This window comes from Protobothrops mucrosquamatus, unplaced genomic scaffold, assembly GCF_001527695.2.
Source record: "Protobothrops mucrosquamatus isolate PMUCROS unplaced genomic scaffold, P.Mucros_1.0 scaffold_257, whole genome shotgun sequence".
NCBI lineage: Eukaryota > Metazoa > Chordata > Lepidosauria > Squamata > Viperidae > Protobothrops > Protobothrops mucrosquamatus.
Genome location: NW_015386333.1, coordinates 698,214 through 720,785, shown reverse-complemented (window position 1 = coordinate 720,785; position 22,572 = coordinate 698,214). Strand labels below are relative to the sequence as shown.

The 22,572-nt window shown below is 41.6% G+C and overlaps 1 protein-coding gene across 1 annotated transcript in view; it reads right to left on the bottom strand.

Annotated features, from left to right (window-relative positions):
• LOC107302374 (sodium channel protein type 4 subunit alpha) overlaps positions 1 to 22,572 on the bottom strand; it is a 121,809-nt gene that overhangs the window by 62,340 nt on the left and 36,897 nt on the right. The window contains exons 10-15 of the mRNA XM_029287219.1: positions 20,785 to 20,997; positions 14,588 to 14,755; positions 13,392 to 13,515; positions 12,468 to 12,706; positions 9,639 to 9,812; positions 7,100 to 7,456 (exon numbers count right to left, since the gene is read on the bottom strand). Coding sequence (XP_029143052.1) covers positions 7,100 to 7,456; positions 9,639 to 9,812; positions 12,468 to 12,706; positions 13,392 to 13,515; positions 14,588 to 14,755; positions 20,785 to 20,997 — 1,275 coding nt within the window. The remainder of the gene's footprint in view (positions 1 to 7,099; positions 7,457 to 9,638; positions 9,813 to 12,467; positions 12,707 to 13,391; positions 13,516 to 14,587; positions 14,756 to 20,784; positions 20,998 to 22,572) is intronic.

Below are 22,572 nucleotides of genomic sequence, written 5' to 3'. Positions count from 1 at the left end.
CTTATACATCTAAAAAACTCTCTGAGACTGAGCAGTGATGGGCAGCCTGGGAGAAGGAAGCCTATGCTGTGCAATGGGCACTTCAGACCTGGAGACATTTCCTAGAGCGGAGCAAAATACCGTTCCAAGTGTGGACCGATCATAAGAACCTGGAGGCAATGAAAACCGCTAGGAAGTTGTCCCCTAAACAGGCATGGTGGTCCCAACACTTCCACCAATTTACCATTACAATCCATTACCTCTCTGGGGGGAGGAACTTCCTAGCAGATGTCTTATCTAGATTGCCACAATATAACAGTGTTAAATCAAAAGTAGTTGAACCATTTATGCCTCCTAAACAATTTGCAGCGCTGGTCACTACCCAAACACAAAGCAAGGCCATGATGCCAATAGACTGAACCACATGCCAAGATTTCAAAAAAGCACTAGAGACTGATGAATGGTTTCAGAGTCATAAGAACCTATGCTTAATCAAAAATGACCTAGCCTGGGTTGGGGAAAAACGATACGTGCCAGCAACCTTAAGACTGAGAATAATGCAAGCTGGGCATAATTCAAAGATTGTGGGACATTTTGGATTCATAAAAACCTTACACCTCCTAAAAAGGCAATTTTGGTGGCCATCCTTGAAAAAGGACATAGAAAGTTATGTGGCGAGCAGCCCCACATGTGCTGCAGCTAAGCAGAGACAAGGGAACACACCGGGACTATTACAAATGGTGACCTTCAGCACCCTGGAGAGAGATCTCTATGGATTTTATTGTGAGCTCCTGAAAGTTCTGGGAGTACAGTTATTTGGGTGGTTACAGATTTGTTCTCTAGACAAGCCCACTTCATCCCTTGCTTAAAGATCCCTACAGCCAAAATGCTGGCTAAACTGTTTGTGCAACATATCCACCAATTCCATGAGGGTCCACAATGCATCATTTCAGACAGGGGGGTTCAGTTCACTTCTAAGTTCTGGAAAGCTTTTCTGGGCCTCTTGGGTTCTATTCAATGGCTATCATCTAGTCATCATCCTCAAATGAATGGGGGGACAGAGAGACTGAACTCAGTTCTAGAACAATACCTTAGGTGCTTTATCAACTATCAGCAAGATAATTGGATTGATCTGTTGCCTTTTGTAGAAGTGGTATATAATAATGCTGTGCATTCGAGCACTGGTTATACCCCTTTCCAGGTTGCCAATGGGCAGACATTTGTCCCCATTCCAGAATTGCCCTCAAAAGAACCTGACATCCCCTCTTTATAGGAATGGATCAAACAATTGCAAAACATCTGGCCAGTAGTGTGCAAAGTATTTGATGAAGCCAGAAATTCCTATCAGACCCAAGCTGATAAAAGGAGGGTAGAGTAGAAACCTTTTAAGATTAGAGATAAAGTTTATTTCTCTACAAAATATTTTCAAACCTTGCAGCCTTCAAAAAAGCTAAGGCCTAAATTTGTAGGACTTTTTCCCATTAAATGCATTATTAACCTAGTGACTGTAGAACTAGACTCCCTAAGAGCCTAAGACAGATCAATCCTGTCTTTCATTGTAATTTACTTAAACCTGAGATTATGTCTACCCTTAGGCCTCCGACCCCTCCCGTGCCTATACCGGTATGGGTGGAAGGGGAGCAACACTGAAATACGCTACATCTTCTATTCTCGCAAACACCATGGTTCCACTCAATATTTAGTAGCTTGGAAAAACCTTCCCTCTGCTCAAAATGAATGGGTATATAAAAAAACACGTTAGAACTCCTAAACTACTTAAACATTTTCACGAAAAGTATCCCGATAAGTCTGATTAATGTGGTTGTTCTATTTGTTTTCCTCCCTTTCCCTTTTTCTGTTTTACAGTTGGATTATCCATTTTTCTAGGGGGTCCGTATGTCAGGTCCCAAAGAAATATATTTTATAAGTATACCCATTTGCTATTTTCTTTGTGTCCTGCCATTCCCCCTGTTGGGAAGAGGAGCCCTTGGGAATGCTTTGCACTTATGCTGAGATGCCCTTCCCCAGGGGATGGAATGTCTCACCCTTATCTAAGAGATGGTTTGCGCTTGGAGCCAGAAGAAATTGAAAGTGAGAAAGACCTTGAGGAGGCTGCCAAAAAGACTGGTTACCAAAACATGAAGCCACCTGTGGATTGGCTAGGATTCAAATGAACACTGGGACCTTGGGGCGAGGAGTATTGAATGTTGCTTTTAATGTATTACTTCATGGGTTTTTCTCTCAGATCTCGCCTTGATTCCCTGCTGTCACTAGCTCCTAATAAAAGTTCCTTTTGAGACAATGCCTGTTTCAAGAGTTCTGCTTTCTTGGGTGGCTTAGCTGAGGTACGTCCTTATAGTCCTGTTGATTTTGTTTAGTGTCAGGTATTCACAGACCATGTGTGTGGCATTCAGTCATAGACTAGTCAATCCAGGCTATGCTCAAATCTGTCTAGACCTTAAGTCTTGGGTGACTGCTCTATCTATGAGCAATTTATGTTTTGAACCTCTGGTGTAGTTCCTGATGCTGTGGTCATGTACTGGCCAACCATGGTTCTGTATCTTGACAGCTCTGATGTCTGATAGGACTTTCCATGTTGCAATAAGGCAAATATCAGCTGGTAATTGAATGGTGCTGTTCCCTAGTGGGGATCTTTCATGATCAATACTGTCCTTCCTTGCAGTAGCCAATCTGGTGGGAGCCTGCTACTAATAACTGATTCATGTGTGCTGCTAGAGGTTCATGCATTGTTGTGAGTTTCTTTAGCTAGTACATATGGATCATATCTGGGTCAGGTGCTGTCTAGCTCTTAACCTGCTGTGGATGTCTGCTACTGTACTGATGACTGACCCCATTCTGGAATATTGCTGTGGTCTGTTCTCAGGTCCTGTAGCCATTTTCCACTGGTGTTAGGTGTCTTCTCTTTCTCTCATATGTTTACTTTATGCTGTTGGTAACTCTGCTGTTGCACTGCACTGTAGTTGGGAGTACACCTTGGATGGTTATTTGGAGAACAGGCCATTTATAATCTTGGCCTCTGCTTCTCGAGTGTATCTCTTTAGCCTGGTAGCCAGTGCTATCCATATTTCCTTTTATTATTGTTCAATTTTTGCTGTTGGTGCTTTTGCTGTTACTAGGTTATTGCTCTGTAATGGAGAGAGTGATAATGATGTTCCAGCTTCAGGTGTTGGCTGCACATCCACTTGTTTTTCCAGATCTTCTTGAGTATGGGATGTAATGTGTAGTTAGTCTGTCTCCAGTTGTGATAGCAATTTTTCTTCACTATGTTGAAGGATTGGGTAACTAGCTGTTTCTCAGTGTGGACACAGATCTTCTTTCTATCCATAGTTCCCTCATACGCTTCATATATCCCTTCTGGGTAGGTCTGTTGTGGTAGCATTCCATCAGTTCCAGGTTCTCTGTCTCATCCATGTATGGCTTGTTCCAGTAGCCCACTTATCATTAGATTGTCCTGGTTCTTCAACATCTATCATGGACCTTGTTAATCCGGGTGACTTCCCAGCTAGCATGACTTTCCTAGTTCATGTCACTCTCATATTTTGAGGTAGCCGAATGAAGTGTTAGGGGGTCTTCGCCCAAGAACCCCTATTGGTAAATAGATATTAGCTGGGATTTGAACCTGGTCTCCTAATTCAAAGGCCATTATGCTATCCAGCCACTTTCATTTAGTAAATTTTCAAAAACACAATAATAAAGAAGATTTTTATATATATAAAAAATATGTGTTTGTATATTGTGTGTGTGTATGTATGTATGTATGTATGTATGTATGTATGTATGTATGTATATAAAGTTGGAAGGTACCTTGGAGGTCATCTAGTCCAACCCCCTGCTCAGGCAGGAAACCCTATACCATTTCGGACAAATGGCTGTCCAGTCTCTTCTTAAAAACTTCCAGTGTTGGGGCATTCACTGCTTCTGGAGGCAGGTTGTTCCACTGGTTAATTGTTCTAACTGTCAGGAAGTTTCTCCTTAGTTCTAGGTTGCTTCTCTCCTTGATTAGATTCCATCCGTTGCTTTTTGTCCTGCCCTCAGGCACTTTGGAAAATAGCTTGACTCCCTCTTCTTTGTGGCAGCTATCATATCCCCCCTCATCCTTCTCTTCATTAAGCTATGCACACACAATTCCAGCAACTGTTCCTTATATGTTTTAGCCTCCAGTCCCCTAATCATCTTTGTTGCTCTTCTCTGTACTCTTTCTAGAGTCTCAACATCTTTTTTACATCGTGGTGACCAAAACTGGATGCAGTATTCCAAGTGTGGTCTTACCAAGGCATTGTAAAGTGGTAGTGATCTTGATTCTATCCCTCTGTTAATGCAGCCTAGCACTATGTTGACTTTTTTTGGCAGCTGTAGCACATACTGGCTCATATTTAGGACTCAGAGATCCCTCTCATAGTTACTACTATTGAGCAAGGTACCCCTATACTATACCTGTACATTTGGTTTTTCTTGCCTAAATGTAGAACCTTACTTTTTTCACCATTGAATTTCATTTTGTTAGAATAGTGCCCAGTGTTCAAGTCTGTCCAGATCCTCCTGTATCTTAAGTCTGTCTTCTGGAGTGTTGGCTATTCCTGCCATCTTGGTGTTGTCTGCAAATTTGATGAGTTCCCCATTTATCCCCTCATCCAAATCATTGATGAAGATGTTGAAGAGCACTGGGCCCAGAACAGAGCACTGGGGCACCCCCCTACACACTTCCCTCCATGTAGATGCAGTTCCATTGAGGACCACATGCTGAGTATGGCTGGTCAGCCAGCTACAAATCCATCTGGTGGTGATGCTGTCTAAGCCACATTTTTCTATCTTATCAAGTAGTAGGTTGTGATCTACTTTATCAAATGCCTTACTGAAGTCCAAGTAAATTATATCCACAGCATTCCTCTGATCCACTAATTTTGTCACTTGGTCAAAGAATGCAATCATTTCCTTCACCTTTTCTTGTTTTTTACATGTTGAAAGAAGCTTTTTTTTTGTTATTTTTGACTTTGGTTGCAAGCCTTAGTTCATTTTGAGCCTTAGCTTTCCTCGCTTCATCTTTGTAGGCTCGGGCTATTTGCTGATATTCTGACTTAGTTATGTGCCCCTCTTTCCACTTTCTATACTTGTCCTTTTTATCTTTCAATTTATCAGAGAGTTTTTTATGCAGCCATGCTGGTTTCTTTTGAGAGCTGTTATTTTTCCTCTTTGTTGGTATTATGCTAGACTGGGCTTCTATTATCTCGCTTTTCAAAATTTCCCAAGCTTCTTGAGTTGTTTTCCCCTTGAGGATTCTCATCCATGGAATCCTTCCCAAGCCCTCTCTAAGTTTATTGAAATTAGCTCTCTTAAAGTCTAAGACTCTAGTTTGACTGTATTCTACTGTTTGTGCTTCCATAATGTTGAATTCCAATATTGCATAATCACTTCCTCCCAAGGTTCCTGTGGCTTCAAAACCTTCTATCATTTCATCTCTGTTAGTGAGAATTAGATCCAAAATGGCTAATCCCCTAGTTCCCTTCTCTACTTTTTGGGAGACAAAGTTGTCTGCTAGGTTTGTCAGGAATCTGTTTGATCTTCCACTTGGTGCAGAGTTTGTCTCCCAGTTGATGTCAGGGTAGTTAAAGTCCCCTATTACTATTGTGATGTGCTTCCTACATACCTTAGTTAGCTGACTATAAAAAAGTTCATCTATTTCCTCTGTTTGGTTGGGTGGCTTATATTATACACCTATGGCAATGTCATTCCCCCCCCCTTTTATATTGACCCAAATGCATTCAAGACAGTTTTCATCATTGTTGTGTTATTTCTGTAGAGATGTAGTTATTTCTTATATAGAGAGCAACTCCACCTCCTCTTTTATTTGGTCTGTTTCTTTTAAATAATTTAAATCCCTCTAGCTGTGTGTTCCCTTTGTGGGTTTCATCCCATCATGTTTCCGTAATGGCAACAATATCATATCTGCCCTCATTATTAACCTGAATTTCTAGTTCGCCCTGTTTGCTGTTCATACTCTGTGCATTGGTGTATAGACATTTGAGTCCTTTATGACTGACCCTGTGTTTACTTTCTACATATCCTGTGTGGTGCCTGAGTTCCCCTATTGTCTTACCACCTATTTGGTTAGTGCACTTTGTGTGGCACTCGCTATTAGAAGCTTGATTTTGCTTGACAGCAAGGTTGATATTCTTGTCCACACACAAATGTATGTTACATGCACTGATAGCCCTATAATTTTAGATTGTCGGGGACAGGGATGTTCTGTATCAATTAACTCACTGTCCCCGCTGTTTATTTTAAATTTTCCTCCAGAAAATCTGTGAATTTATAGCTGAGTAACTCAGTCCCTTTCTTTGATGGATGCAAACCATCTCTTTTGTACATCTTTTCATTGGACCAGCTACAGACATCGTGACTAATATATCCAAAGCCTTCCCCTTTACACCATTCCTTTAGCCACATATTGAATTCTGCTATGCGCTGGCCTTTTCCATTTTGCTCCTTAAACACTGGTAAAACCTCTGAAAATGTAAGCCTACAGCCTATTCTGCTAAGTTCCTGCCCCAAGCTCTGGAAATCATTCTGCAGAGAGAGTACATCTTTTTGGACATATCGTTAGTGCCAAGATGTACAATATATATGTGTCTTTGTGTGTGTGTGTGTGTGTGTGTGTGTGTAGATTTTATATATATATAAAATCTAAAGAGGGAGTTTAAAGAAATAATATATTTTACAAACAAAACTGAAAAAAAATCTGATGAATTTTTTTTAAAGGTGCAGCAATTGGCAACTTGTGGCCTATTTTTGCAGTCTCTTGAGGTTTCCATCAAGGAGAGCATAACACTGAAATCCAATATCAAATAACTAATTTTCAGCAGCATTATTTTGTCTTTTCTAAAATAGGAAATGTAAGGACAAAATAAACATTTTAAGGCACACCTTTCTGCCATTAAGTAACATTCCAAGTCTTTTAACAAACACACACACAACTGAATCCCTTCTAAGTAACATTAGTGAGTCTTTGTCACATACCTCTGTGACTTTCACAAAATTAAAAGTAAAAAAACATCACACATGCTCTATTGTATTTCCTCAGTCTTATATTCCTGTTACTCACCACTAAGTTCCCGATGACCATGACCATCAGAAAAACAATGAGGCACATGGGCTGTCCAGCCACTTCCATGCAATCCCACATAGTCTCAATCCATTCTCCACAGAGGATTCGGAAAACAATAAGAAAGGCGTGAAAGAAGTCATGCATGTGCCAGCGTGGCAGCTCACAGTCGCTGGAAATTTTACAGACACATTCTTTGTAGCTCTTCCCAAATAGCTGCATGCCCACCACAGCGAAGATGAAAACTATGATGGCGAGGACTAGAGTGAGGTTTCCCAAGGCACCTACTGAGTTGCCAATGATTTTGATTAGCATATTGAGGGTTGGCCAAGATTTGGCAAGCTTGAAAACTCTCATCTGAAAAAGAAAGATGGATCATGATTAATTTATGGAATAGTGCTTTTAGCCAAAATAATACAGGCATCTCTAGTTCATTAAAGTTACATATTTTGAAATCACAAGCTTCTGCTTCCATTTTAGACTTGAGATTTTCCACTCATAACAACTTTTTGCTATTTTTTTTCTTGTTTCCATATACAACACAGAAGGGCCATTTCTACATGTGTTGCATGTAATCCTTATAGGCTTCCTAGGTGGCTTTCCATGGGGAAGCATTCCTCCCCAAATCACTATATCTTGAAAAAGCTGAGAAGAAGCTGTAAGCTGTTTTTGATAAAATGGCAGCAAAAATTGCAGTGATGCATTGCTATGAAGGGAGAGTTAAAAAAACATGATGCATATTTATTTGTGTTGCTCATTTTTTTTACATGCATGTGTATGTATGCACATATACGCTCTGCTAGCTCCACAAGGGCTGGAAATTGTTTTCTTATGAAAAAAATGTATTCAAGAAATTTAGAAGGCTAAATCTGTATTGTAGTTAAGCCAGTAGTTCTCAAATATTTTGGTTAAACCCCCCCCCCCCCACTTTACATATTTAAAAAGAACCAAGAATCCAAAGAATTTTGGTTTGTGTGGATTGGATCTATTGATACTGTATTTACTGTATTAGAATTTAGAACTGAGAAATTTTAATATATTTATTATAACCCTTTGGCAAGGGTTCCCAGACCATGCTTGGAGAACTGTTGTTAAGCCATTATTACTGTAATGGCAGATGGTTTGCAATTTCCAGCAGTGCGCCAGTAACAACAGTCATGCAATTAGTATAATGCAAGCCAAGGGATTATCATCAGGCAATCATTTCCCAATTTTCACACTAACAATTTAATTTTCTGCACTGCTAAGCAGGTCTGAAGATATTGTTTCCCGATTTGCAGCAAACATCATAACCCTATCTAATCTACTAAAGGGAGGGAAAAAAGTTTTATTTTATTTTATCATCAATCAAATTTATATAGCTGCCTATCTCACTAATCAATAGGAACAATAAATAAAAACAACAAAAATGTACAATACAAACAACAGGAGAGGGAGGATAAAAATGGCCGCCTTAATAATGGAACCTCTCTGAGCAGGTACCTAGTCACCTGAGAGCCTCAAGCCTCACAACATGGCCAACACCTGAATACTTTTCTGAATACCAAAAGGCGTGAAGGGAAGAATGTTGCATAAAATGGGTATCAGAGAAGAGAAGGCACATCTCCTGGGACCCATCAAATAAAAGTCCTTGACCTATGGTACCCACCAGGAGAGGTGGTCTTTTAAATCAGGGCTTTTCAACCTTTTCACCCATTGTACCTCTTTTAGGATATGGCAACATCCAAGTACCACCAGTCGCCTAGCAAGGTGTCAAAAACTTGATGACCCCCCCCAAAAGGAAAAAAGTGATGAAGTACAGGTAGTCCTCGACTTACAACAGTTCGCTTAGTGACTGTTCGAAGTTACAATGGCACTGAAAAAAGTGCCCCCCAAGCCACAGCCGAGCAAGACACCTGCCTGCCCACCCGGCGGCGCTCTTCCTCCTGTCCGAGGTTTTCATTGTTGTGAGCATTTCTGTTGAGGATTGGCAGCGGGGGTGGGGTGTTTGGTTTTTATTCCTCCTGTCTGCTGGGTGGCTGCAGTAGGTTTTGGTCACTTCACATGACCCTGGGACACTGTGACCATTATAAATATGAATCAGTTGCCAAGCATCTGAATGTAAATCACAAAACCCTGGAGATGCTGCAACATCCAGTTGATCGGCACTTCTTCTGGGCTCAGAAGCGCCAGGATCAGCGCCAAGCTCCAGCTGGAGCCTGGCGCTGATCTTGGAGCTTCCACTGAGCCCTGACAGCCCCAAAGAAGCGCTGATCTTGGCACTTCCACTGAGCCCTGACAGCCCTGCAGTTCCAGCCATCTCTCGCTCAGGCTTGTGCGGTGCTGCCACCAGTTCAGCTCATTCCCGTCCCCCACTACCACGTTTCTAGGATGGTCGCGTACCACCTGCCAGGTGCCAATGTACCACAGGTGGTACCCGTACCACTGGTTGAAAAGCCTTGTTTTAGATGATCTGGTCCCATGCCAAGAAGGGCTTTTGCTCTCAGTGGTGTGGTATCAAATATTGAAACTGCAGAAAACTTTCCATAAGGTCACTTACCAGACGAAAGGATCGTAGTACAGACAGACCTTGAACGTTGGCAAGACCAAGCTCAACTAAGCTGAGAGTAACAATTATGCTGTCAAAGATGTTCCATCCTTGCTGGAAGTATTCATAAGGATCTAGAGCAATCAGTTTAAGCACCATCTCAGCGGTGAATATCCCTGTGAATACCTGCAGAAAAAAAGGAATATATAAACTTGACTGCTAAAAATGGGAAGAGAGGAAAGCATTCCAGTGAAAAATATTAAATTAAAAATATAGTCCTAAATCACTTTCTGTACACTACAATTAACAAGAGTAAGCAGTTCATATATTTTCAGCGGAAAACAGTTTTCCAGAGAGGGAGGTACCAGAGGTCACTGCAGAGGTTTTCTCTCTGCCCAAATTATGGACCAGGATATCAATTATAGGTAAAACCACAAGCTCCCTCTAAATCCTATCTGGGTCCATCAGGTGCCTGGGTTGGATCTGTTGTGTATTCCGTTCGTTGGCAATTGACAAAGACACATGGTGAACAAACAAGTTCTTTATTACTCTTCTCCTACAACCAAGCAAGCAACAAAAGGCACGCAGGCCTTTTATAGGGCCCTAAACCCAGACAGTGTTAACCAATAGGAACTGGCCGTTTTCGCGCCTTGCGCATGCGCACAAGGCTGGCGCCGACCAGTCTGGTCCCCGGCAGCTTTTGGTTTGCCCGGGACCATTTACAACATTTCTGAGCCTGCTCACCACTCCAGCAGGCTCAGGACAACAGGATCCATTAAACATAGCCTAGCATAATATGTCAGCCTCCCAGATAGATCAGATGACAGCCTCCCAGATAGATCAAACAGGAAATTCGACAAGAAGTTTAATTCTGTTTTATTGTAGGGCTACATTAATAAAATCTTGCAAACTGAAAATACAGATCTCCCACCATCTCTTTTTACCATCTGATAAGTTAGATGATTCCTTTCTAAGTTTCTTTCTCTGCCTGTTATTCAGCTGTAGGTGCCCCTCAACTTTTATTTGATTTTTCTCTAGGCAGCATCTCTTTCCCTTGTTTCCCAGGATCATTCCCACATACCATTACAGCAGAGGATAGGCAAGTAAAATTCCAAGACTAATACAAAGTGATCCATCTATGATAAGAGAAAATATTCATGTCCACCAATTCCAAACCTGGTTTTGACCCCTCCTCTTTCTATGTATGCCAGGACCTCAGTGACCTTGATCAGGGCTATGGCTGCCATGGCGGCCATGAACTCCTGAGCCACTTTTGTTTCCATGCCCAAAGAAGACAGCTTAAAGTCCCCCAAGTTTGTAAGCCTGGCAAACTCCACCAACAACCTAACTAAGGCATCTACCTCAGGGTAAGAAGTTAGTTATACTGCAGGGAGGTTGACAAAGTTACAACAATTCCATCTCATCCTTAGAATCCAACTTCAGAATATAGGGCAGTGGTGGATAACCTATGGCACGGGTGCCAGAGGTGGCACTCAGAGCCCTCTCTGTGGGCACGCATGCCGTCGCCCAGTCCTAGGCCTTCAGCTGGGTTTTATAAAACCTTTTTGCTTTAGGCCTCCACCGCCGTGTGCAAAAAAAAAAAAGGTTCAATCAATCAATTTCAACTTCTTGCGAGAAAAAAAAGATCTTGCAAAGTTGGAATTGATTGATTGAACTTTTTAGTCCCACCCAGTCTGCCATTACCACTGCAGCCACACCCAGCCAATGGGCCACACCTAGCCAATGGGCCACATCCACCCAGCACCTGATAATGCATAAGTGGGTTTTGCATTGCAGTTTGGGCACTCGGACTCTAAAAGGTTCTCCATCGCTGATATAGGGACTTGCATCTGGTTATCTGCAGAGAGTCACTTGGATAATTAAAGCCACTCCCGCACCCCTGTCCTTAGATCATGGCTCAGATTGTGAATATGAATAGCCATATTTCCTAGAGAGGCACTTCCCCTATGTCCTGCCAGATCTCAACAATATATACTAAGATCTTTCATCCACAAATGAGGCAGGTAGGCAACCAGGAATTAAGTAGCAGCAGCTGCACACCTAAGGCCCAATGACCTGGCAAATTGTCCAGGCAGGTGAAGCATCAAATTGGTACTAAACACTAAGACTTCATTGCTCAAGAGTAGCCTGCCCACTGTTCCTGCTATACCTTCTATACCTGCTATACCTTTACCCATGAGATTTCATTGCCTTCCCTTAACTCCCAGCATATAATTCTCTCCCTATTTGATCCATCTCCTGTGTCACCTGTGTGTACACACACACACACAGGTGACATATATGTGAACATTGTTTTAAAATGCAGATTTCCCAAATGTTATTCTGAATCATTTTTGTTAGATAAATCTCCACAAAATACTGTACATTTGTTTTTGTCTGGGGAAGGTTGTACACCAGTATTTCTCAAACTTGGCAACTTTAAGATAGAGCTGGGATCCGAGAAAACAGTGCTGCATGTAGATTAATAAAATGTAATTAATATAATGAAACGTCTTACTCCCTCTCACTGCCAACCAATTAATTATGATCAAAATTAAGACAAAAGAAAACAATTTTTAAGAAGATGTCAATGCAATTTGCTATTCATTCTCAAACAATATGAAAATGATCAATAGTAAGGCTGACAAACAAGCATCATGGAGGATACAGGTGTACCAATTGTTTTAGGCATCAAAAATATATATCAGAGATATCTGATATAATAGAGGTGTCCATCTTGCCAAATATTAGATTATTGTGGGATTAGTGGTCATTTCTCTCTTGCAAGCATCTCAGAGTTGTCACACTATCAAATCAAAGAATGAAGAGCAGTTCTCCTACCAGATTGCCCACATTCAATACACTGTTGAACTCTTCGGTCATTGGGTAGTGTTCCATGGCCATGAAGACAGTATTGAGGACAATGCAGATGGTGATCCCCAAATCAACAAAAGGATCCATGACAAAGAGCTTAACAATGTGCTTCAGCTTCACCCAAGGTGGGCAACAGTTCCATATTAATACAGTGTGAGCAAACTTATACCACCATGGTGGGCATTTCTGGTGTGCCTCTTCCAGTTCTAAAAACAAAAATCAAAAGGGATATCTACAACAAAATCACTTCTGCTAGAGGTAAATCATGAATTACTAAAAGTGCTAACTTTAACCAACTAATTAATCAGTGAGAGTGATTGATTGATGCATTGTTCCTCAAACTGGCTCCTAAAACAGTATCAGATTACAACTTCTATACTGTAATCTCCACTCATCTTGGTGTGGAAATTATTGGAATTTGCTTATCAACTCTGCTGGAATGTAATTTTTTAATCTCCTCATTATGCTGGGCTGGGGTTGTGGGATTATTGCACAAAACAACCAATAGAACTACAACCATTTTATTTTTTAATACTGTATTATCATGTGTGGAAATTGTATAATATACAAGAGAGACACATTCTTCTATTATAGAAGATTATTGTAAAAGGCATAAGACTTATGGCAGAGAGCTATTCTCTTTCAAAACACTCTTTCATCAGCATGTTAAATGTTTCTAAAGCTACTTTTTCACTGCTTACTAGATAAAATAGCAGGTCCTCAATTTCTATGATTTCTGCTAAACATTATAGTGTTTATCAAATAATGTTCTTCAACTCTTATACTATATTTCAGAGCAATCTTCAACACACTAAATATGGAAATATTATAAAAATAGCTGTTTTTTAAATTCAAAAGTAATCTAGTTTCTTCTAAAGTCAAGGCATTTACCTTCAAGAGTACTGGAGACCACACTGACTGCACTCCCTACTCGCTTCTCCAAGCCCTTCCCCTCAACACCATCTACACACAAATGGTTTTGATCAGATTTCTCATGTTCTTCCCTTGGACTTGACTGTAATAAAAAATGAGATCCAAGATTAAAAAAAACAGTGCCAATAAAAAAGCCTCTATGTCCAGTACATTAGAATCTGAAGTGGCACTTGAACTAGAGATGTAATGAGGAAGGAATTCAAGCTGTTTGCTATGATATGACTCTAGTTAAAGAAAGAGTGAGAGTGAGGTTAAAGTTGAAAAATAACTATAACCAAGGAACTCACTTTGTACCAGTAAAAAATTATTCTTGATACTCCTTGAATTCTGTAACAATTTCACTGTCAGGGTTTGCTAGGACTAAGCCATATCAAGTGACTACACATTCAGTTAGTTAATTATTGATTATTAAATTTATTATTGCTATATTTTCAGTGCCAGATGCAAAGACACTTTCTGCCTCAAGCACCAAAACAATTCAGCTGACTTCTGAAAATATGAAACCGGACTTGGATGGGGTAATATTTACTGCTCTCAGACTCAACAGAAAAGCTATCTTTACTACAAACTTTTCTCTCCTACCAACACCCTTCTGCTTTCACAACTATGTTCGTTAATCAGCGTTTCTTGGTGATTTTTAGTTACACTGGGATAGAAATACAGAAAATGAAACAGGGATTGTAACCTTACAGTCCTGTTTGATGGACTCATCTCATATTTGGACAATTGGCTAACACTCTTCATATGTTGGACTAATCTGTTCATATAATGTTCTCTAGCATCAGACATGCAAAAATATGAAGGGAGGAGAGAGGGAAGGTCCAATGGGCCAAGATTTTAGTTCTTTCAAACACATGTGGAAGTCTGTAACTATGAGAGTTGTCTATTTTTTGGGATCAGCAATACGGACTAACTGTAATTCAGAATACAGCCTTCATTTTTAGTCCAGCAGTGTCATAAACATTTGCTGCCTGGGCCTCTTGTGAAAACCATAAAGTTGGCCACTTACAGTCTATAGCTAATCTTTTCTAGAAGCATCCACACATCAGCTTGTATCAATACAGTTCTAATGAGAATTTCTATAACTATTGAACGGGCAGCAAGCAGTGTAGTTTATGTTTTTATCTTTGGTTCCTGGTTGATGAAGAACATACCTCATCTATTGTAGCTGTTCTCTCCAACACCAAACGTGGGATGACCCGACCATTGCAATCATTTGGTTCCTCTTGATCACTCTGAGCCTTTTCATCTGATTCTCCTTTTTTCTTTTTTTCCACTATAATACTTTCTGCAGAGCTGTTATTTGCTGCTTGTGCTTGAAGCTACAAAAATATAAAAGATTTAGCATAAGAAAATCAGGAAAAGGCTGTTGATATTACTGAAATGGTGATTTGCTAACTTTTCTCTTGAATTTTGAACTTATATGGTATGTATTTGAAGGATCATATGAAAGAATATACATACAGATGGGGCCCTGGGGATCAGAAGAAGGATCATATGTGGAGATAGGACCCAGGTACGGGTGTGATGAACATGAGAGTGAGGAAGATGAATTCTGAGAGAAACATTTACTCTTAAACAATTAAACAACTTTTTCTTTCTGCTTACTAGGGGATTTGCAGTACAAGCTTGCTAACAGTTGACATACTTGATAGCATTGCAAGGGGGGCTGCGGTGGGAGGGGGGCTGCAGGGGCAATGAAGTGAGACAGAATCACTTAGAAACCACTTAGCCAGGATGTTGGGTACATGAATAGCTCACTTACAAGAAAACCCAAAACCACATAGCTGGAACAGGAAACTTGAAACTTTGCAAGATACCCATGACCTGAGGTGGGCAACAGGTGGCGTGACATTTAGCTATTTTGCATAGCAAGTGAGAAAGCTTTAGGGGGCTGCAATCCAGGTAACCAATCAATGTTATATGTTATGCATGTATTATTGGGGGAGGGCAAAGGGGTGTATGTAATTCACCTTTGACTATAAAAACTACTGTAAAACTGTGATCAAGGCCTTGAGGGCCCTTATATCTTTTTGTTTTACACCTTGTTTGGTGGTCAATTGGTTTCAATACCAAGGTAAGGCCCAGTTTTGGAGACAATAGTTTTATCTTACTTATGATACTTTTTTAGAATCTTCTACTATTTGGTGCCCTTCAGTTATGTTGGCCAGCAATTTCCATTTGTCCCCAGCCAACAGGACAGCCAAGTTACTACTGTGTTTCCCTGAAAGTAAGGCTCCTGGGCAGAGTCCAACCTTTCCTCCCTCAGGGCTGAGCACATTTCGGGGGAGGCGAACCGGCGAGCGGACTTCCTGAGCAGGTCGACCGTGGATCACTCCGAATGGTGTTTGCATCCGGGTCTCTTCGTAGAGATGTCACAAAGGTTCGGCCAACCAGTCCTCGATTTGTTCACTTTGCCGGCGAACACCCAACTCTCAAGATTCTTTTCCCGGTTTCCATCCCCGGGGGCGGAGGGGGTGGATGCCCTTCGAGTCCCATGGCCGAAGGGTCTGCTCTACGCATTTCCCCCTCTCCCATTGATTCCGGCGGTCATTCGCAAAATGCCGCAGGAACGAGCGGAGGTAATCTTCGTGGCCCCGTACTGGCCTTGGAGACCCTGGTTTGCCGATCTGGTGATCCTCTCCCTCTCTCCCCCATGGAAAATCCCGCCAGATTGCGTGTCTCTCCACCAGGGGGTTCTACGACACCCGGAACCCCAGTGGCTAGAGTTAGCTGCCTGGCACTTGAACGCCAGATCATGACCCAGGAATCGTTCTCGGCAAGAGCGATTTCCATGATCCAGGCCTCTCGAAGGCCAGCGACCAATCGCACCTATGACTCCACATGGAGGAATTTTTGCCATTGGTGCGGAAGGTGGCAACTGGAACTTTGGAATTGATAATTCCTCAGATCTTAGAATACCTCCTCGATGGACTTGATAAGGGCTTGGCCCCTAATACCATCCGAAGGCAGGTTGCGGCACTATCAACCTTGTGTCAACGCTGCAAATACTGTATATTCTTGCTTTGACAATATGCAGAACTGTCTGGTATTTTTAGAGTTAATGCAGAGCAGAAGAGGGTGGAGGGAAAAGCCCGGGAAAGAGAGAGGAAGTAAACCTTTGACCTTCACACTAATTGGATAACGTGATATATGACAGCTAATTTAGGGAGGGAACATGCTGATAATTTAACTGCTCAGAGGAAGAGAATTTAGATCTTAGCATACCTTCGTTATGCCTGTGCCGACATTTTGTAACAATACTTTTAGGAAAATCAATGCCTGGAAGTTCTTTGAAGTGTTTCATTAGCCGGAACCATAACACCTTGCTTACCTGTGCCGATTCAGTCCCTTTGGCCCAGCTTCCTAGGATACACGCTTTTCTCAAGGGCGCCACCAACACGAAACCACTCGTGGTACATAGGTACCACGAATTACCTCGGGTCCTACGGGCTCTCGCCAGACTGCCGTTTGAGCCTATCACAACTTGTGCTCTACGGTCCTTGTCCCACAAGGTCGCCTTCCTGATCGCTATCACGTCAGCCAGGCACATTTCTGAGCTCGCGGCACTGTCAGTCAGGGACAACCTCTGTATCTTCCACCGGGACCGGGTAGTCCTTCGATTGGACCCCACTTTCGTGCCCAAGGTCAACTCCCTTTTTCATAGGGCCCAGGAGATTGTTTTGCCGGATTTTTGTCCTAATCCTTCCCATGACTTGGAGCGGCAGTGGCACACTCTGGACATACATAGGGCACTACGTCAATACATCAAGCAAACGGCATCCTTTCGCAAGTCCGAGGCCCTCTTCATTTCCTTCCACCCTACCTCTCTGGGACAGAAGGTCTCTGCCTCCACTATAGGCAGGTGGATCAGGGCTTGTATTGCGGAGGCGTAACAGTTGTTTTCCCTGCTGACTCCAAGTCGTATCACAGCTCATTCCACTCGCAGCGCTGCAACATCTGCAGCATGGGCCACTCAGGCGTCCATCGAGGAGATTTGCAGGGCTGCGACATGGTCTTTGCGCTCCCCGTTTGTTTGTCATTACAAGATTGACTGCTTTGCTTCCACAGATGCCTCCTTTGGTCGGAGGGTCCTTCAACAAGTGGTGTCTGGGGATGCGGGCCCGGCCTTATCTGTTTCCCTCCCATTGGGACAGTGAGGCTTTGGATTCTCCATCTCCTGTCCTGGAGAAGGGGCGTTGTCTTACCTGAATGCCTTTTTTCAGCACGGAGATGGAGAATCCACTCCCACCCTTAGGGTCAGTTTGGCCAGGGTTAGGGATCTGAGACCCAACACCTCGGACTGTCGTCAGCCGCTTTTGCCCTCATCAAGACTGGGTTCTCCTAGCAGCAGGGGGCATGACAAGTTTGGCTGACTTGGTCTCAAGAGCAGGAAGACAGAGCAAACCCATTGGTGGATTCTCCATCTCCGTGCTGAGAAAAGGCGTTCAGATAAGACAATGCCCCTTCTATACTCTAAGGTAGTGATGGTAAACCTATGACACACATTATCAAAGCTGACATGCCAGCAGTCACCAAAACCCAGCAACAACTATTCTCAAAAGGATACTTTGTTCTTTTCAGAGGCCATGCAAAAATGGGGTGTGCTTTCTGTGTCCTCTGGACTCTCTGGAAATTAATGAGAAAGCTGTGCTCTTGCATAGTCTCCAGAGTCTCTGGAAATCATGCAAAAATGGGGTGTACTTTCATGAGGTTTTGGAGATTGTGAAAGCTATAGAAGAATATTCTCCAAACCTGTTTCAAGAACAAAGGCCTGGTGCAACATGGAGATGCCTTGGGCAGGCTGCAGGGGCCTGTCAACAGAAAGTGAACACTGCCTGAAGATAAGCAGTAATGTCTGATGTTGTTGATAGTTTGGCATGAGTTATATTGTTGATAGATTGAGCTGAGATTGCAGTGCTTTGTTGTCATAGATATCAGAGAATGGCTGATAGTCTATGATTATTGTTAAGCAAAGCAGCTGCAAGTAAAATCATGACTGAGCTTATCTTCAGTTTTCCTTTGCTTTATGGTTTTTGTGAAAGTTGTAAATGCAAGGACTGGTCATCAGTAATTGTAATTGTGAACAGTTGATGTGCAAGGCAGTCGCTAAATGAGGATTACCAGCACTCCATTCTATGTTCTTTAGAATGTTATGTTGAATATTTATCCAAGAAATTTGTTGAAGGGATAAAAAATATTACCTACATGTGTTCTATTTAAGCAGCTCCAAGAAGCCAGTCCTGTTGGCAATCCTGTCAGTAAATCTGGCAAGGAGTCTGAGAGGCTATGTCACTGCTCAGGAATGAAATAGCAAGCAAATTGCTGGCTCACAGTTGATGTTTAAAACTCTAAGGTAGCAATGGCTGGAGGAGGGAGTTTGCAATTTTAAGGATGTGTGTGTGTGATACAAATATCAATTTCTCACAGATTTTGTACTAAAATAATAATACCCCAAAAATGGCACAACAAAGTAGCAACAATGGTGCATTGGGATATCTGCAAGAAATGCTATTTTCTTGCAAGCAAGAACTGGTGGGACCACAAAATAGTCAAAGTCTTAGAAAATGAAGTGCTCTGGGACTGTAGAATTCAGACAGACAAGCACCTACTGTGTAACATCCAAGACTTAACAACTATAAGAAAGACAAAAAAAGTCTGAAATGGACATGGCAGTACCTGGAGACAGCAGAATAGTATAGAAAGCAATAGAAATAGCACTTAGACTTATATACCGCTCCACAGTGCTTTACAGCACTATCGGAGCAGTGTACAACATCAGCATGTTGCCCCCAACAATTTGGATCCTTATTTTACCAACCTGGGAAGGATGGAAGCCTGAGTCAACCTCAAGCCTGTCATGATCAAACACCAAACTATGGGCAGAGTTAGCCTGCAATACAGCATTCTAACTATTGTGCCATTAGGGCTCTTCAAAGAACTGGAGAAAATAACAAAAACACAAAGACTTGCAAATAGAAGTAGAACGACTATGGCAAAAAATAAAGCAAGAATAGTACCAATAGTGATAGGCACCTTGGATACAATCCCAAAACATCTGGAGCAGCCCTTGAACACTACTGGCATTGACAATTGCTAAAGGCAGCTTTACTTGGAACAGTTACATCCTGTGACAATACCTATAACACCATCAAACAGCAACATCTGCCTATTCCAGTCCTTGGAAGGACTTGATATGTGGATAAAAATGCGAGATAAATATCTGATTGACTGTGCAACCAACCATAATGACTTGAAATAATCAGCAAGCCAAATAATAACATAAAAAGAACCATAATGACTTGAAATAATCAGCAAGCCAAATAATAACGTAAAAAGAAAATTAAGAATTCCAGCAGCACTGACCCTTCTTTTTTTAAAATTAATCTATTCATTTTATACCAAATAATAGTTCAATAAAATTACACAGAGAGAGAGAGAGAGAATTTTTTTCAAGCTAATAGAAGTGATTAAATCACTTTTAAAAATGCAGTATTCAACTAATCATTGGTCAGATTAGAATTTGGTTAGAAATACTAGTAAACCCTGTGGAATTCTTGGTACTGTCTGAGCTTGGTTCTTTGCCTGCAGATATTTTATTACCCAACTATCATTAGCACAAGTGAGTGTGGGATTCGCTGCCTATTTATACACAGTAGGTTGACCTGCCAGTTTTAGTGGGATGAACCTTCTCAGGGATCAACATGAGGCTAAAGAGAAGTTTTTCAAACTAGTCTCTGATAGGATTCTGATAGAAATAAATTCCTGAAGTTGCTATTTTCAGGGATGGGATTATTTGCAGGTAGAGCTAGGGGCTAAAAGGGGCTCCAATTTGCTGCTGAGGTTTTCTTTAAAAAGTAAGTAACATGTTAGATTTTGGAGGTAAGCAGACTGAGTTAAGTCCACCTCCTCTGGAACTGCTATCTATATAACCAGGCAAGTTAACCGCATTCCTGCAATTGCCACAAATCTCCTGTGTTGAAGGAGATTTTCAAAATGAAGTAGTTGCTGAAAACTGTGGGAAAAGAAATTTATCACCATCTCTTCTACCACTACAACTGCAGAGGCTCAGTGATTCAAAAATAAAAAAAAGCTTTGCTATGATTTCTTATAAATTGGCACTGCATCACTGCACTATTGCCAAATCCCCAAAGTAGGTAATATTGTGTGAGTCCTAAGCTGATTCCAGAGCTGCTGCAAACTGTTTATGTGGAGGTGTCCTCTCCCTGACATCCAAAATGAAGTTGAACTATCAAAGTTGCCTTGAATCCCTTGAGGAATGAGAATTGTATATACTTAAACCTTCTGAAACTGGATAAATCAAACCGACATAAATAAAAAAGGTTCTGACCAGTCTTTGTTGCTCCTCCTGATGCTTTTTCAGCTGTTCCACCATCTTCTGGAACTCTGCTTCTTTTTCTTTTTCTTCCTGTAAGGTGGCTTCATTCTGCTCTGCATAGGCCATTGCCACCACAGCCAGGATTAAATTGATGAGATAGAAAGAGCCCAAGAATATGATCACCACAAAAAAAATCATGTATGTTTTCCCAGCTGCTCGCAAGGTCTAGAGAAAAAGAAGAAAAAAATTCATCCTTCTTGATACCTGGTAGTCCAGAATTCCATTCTCATATATAACCTTTCTAGATAGTCATTGAGATGGGTCTCAATGATTAGTCTCAATGATTACCATCCGTTTGTATTTGCATCCATCATTATGAAATGCTTTGAGAGGCTGATAAAGGACATTATAGTATCTAGCCTTCCACCAGCATTTGACTCACTTCAGTTGCTTTCCTTCCAAATCGTTCTACAGAGGATGCTATTTCTTCTGTTCTCCACCTGAGCTTGGAGCACTTAGAGGAAAGAAATACTCATGTGCGAATGCTGTTTGTCGACTTCAGTTTGGCATTTAATACAATTGTTCCTCAGCATCTAGTAGACAAACTGGGCCTTTTAGGCTTTAATACTCCTTTGTGAAACTGGATTCTTGATTTTCTTATTGATAGGCCCCAGTATGTGTGAGTTGGGACTAATATTTCTAACATCATTTTCTTGAGCACAGGTTCTCCTCAGGGTTGCATCCTAAGTCCGCTGCTGTTCACCCTGTTGACCTATGACTGTTGTGTAAGGTTTGCCACTAACCATATTGTGAAGTGTGTGGATGATACAACAGTAGTGGGCCTTATTCAAGATGACAATGAGGGTGCAGACTTCCGGTTCCGGGACGCAGCAATGCCGGACGTGCTTGGAGACTGCTCTCTGCACTGACCGGAGTTTCCTTTGCCGGTAGACCCCCTAGGGGGTCAAAAGTCACCCTGGAGGGGCGACCACCGAGGAGGAGGCTTGCTGGTAGATAGAGGAGGGCGGCAGCTTCCCCCGTGTCTCCAGCTATCTCCTTAGGGTTGACGGAGCAAAGATCAGCCTGCAAGATGGCAGATCACCTTGCTGCACCAGCTGAAAGTCACACTGACACCTAAGCACAATAGACCCACCGCAGATGATCTGGGTGAGACCCTTTTTGTTCCTCTCTTCACCCTGTGTTGTCTTTCCCTGCAAAAGCTTTCTTGGAATTATTTCCCCGTCTGGAAAAAGCGGCTTTTGTATGTGTGGGAACAAAGGCGTTTTACAAAAGGACAGATTAAAACCTTTTTAAAGACTATATTTTATCTCTATTCACATTGAGGTACAGAAAAAAATGTTTTTTTGGGGGGGGGGAGCGGTATTGGTAGAGTATTTCTTTTTCCATTCTTTCTTTAAAAAATAGAAAAAAGGAAAAAAATGGCATTTGAAAAAGTCTTTTTAGCTCACTGAGGACATCTACTGGTCAAAAGTTAATATTGGAATTTTGACTATTTGGAGATGAGATGGTTTTGGCCTTCAAACATATTTTTCAAGAGAAAAGATAATTTGAGCCAGCTGTGGGATTTGTGGGGGTGGATACTTCTCAACTGTAGCCTCTACTAAAAAAGAAAAAAAGAAAAGAAAAAGAAAAAAGGATTTCTCTTCAACTATTGTTAAAATGGAGAAGCCTCAATACATTTAAACTGTAAACTTATACTGGAAAAGATCTATGAGGCTAAAGAAGAAATATGTACTACAATAAAAGAGTTTGCTACAAAATTAAGAGCCAGAACTCCTA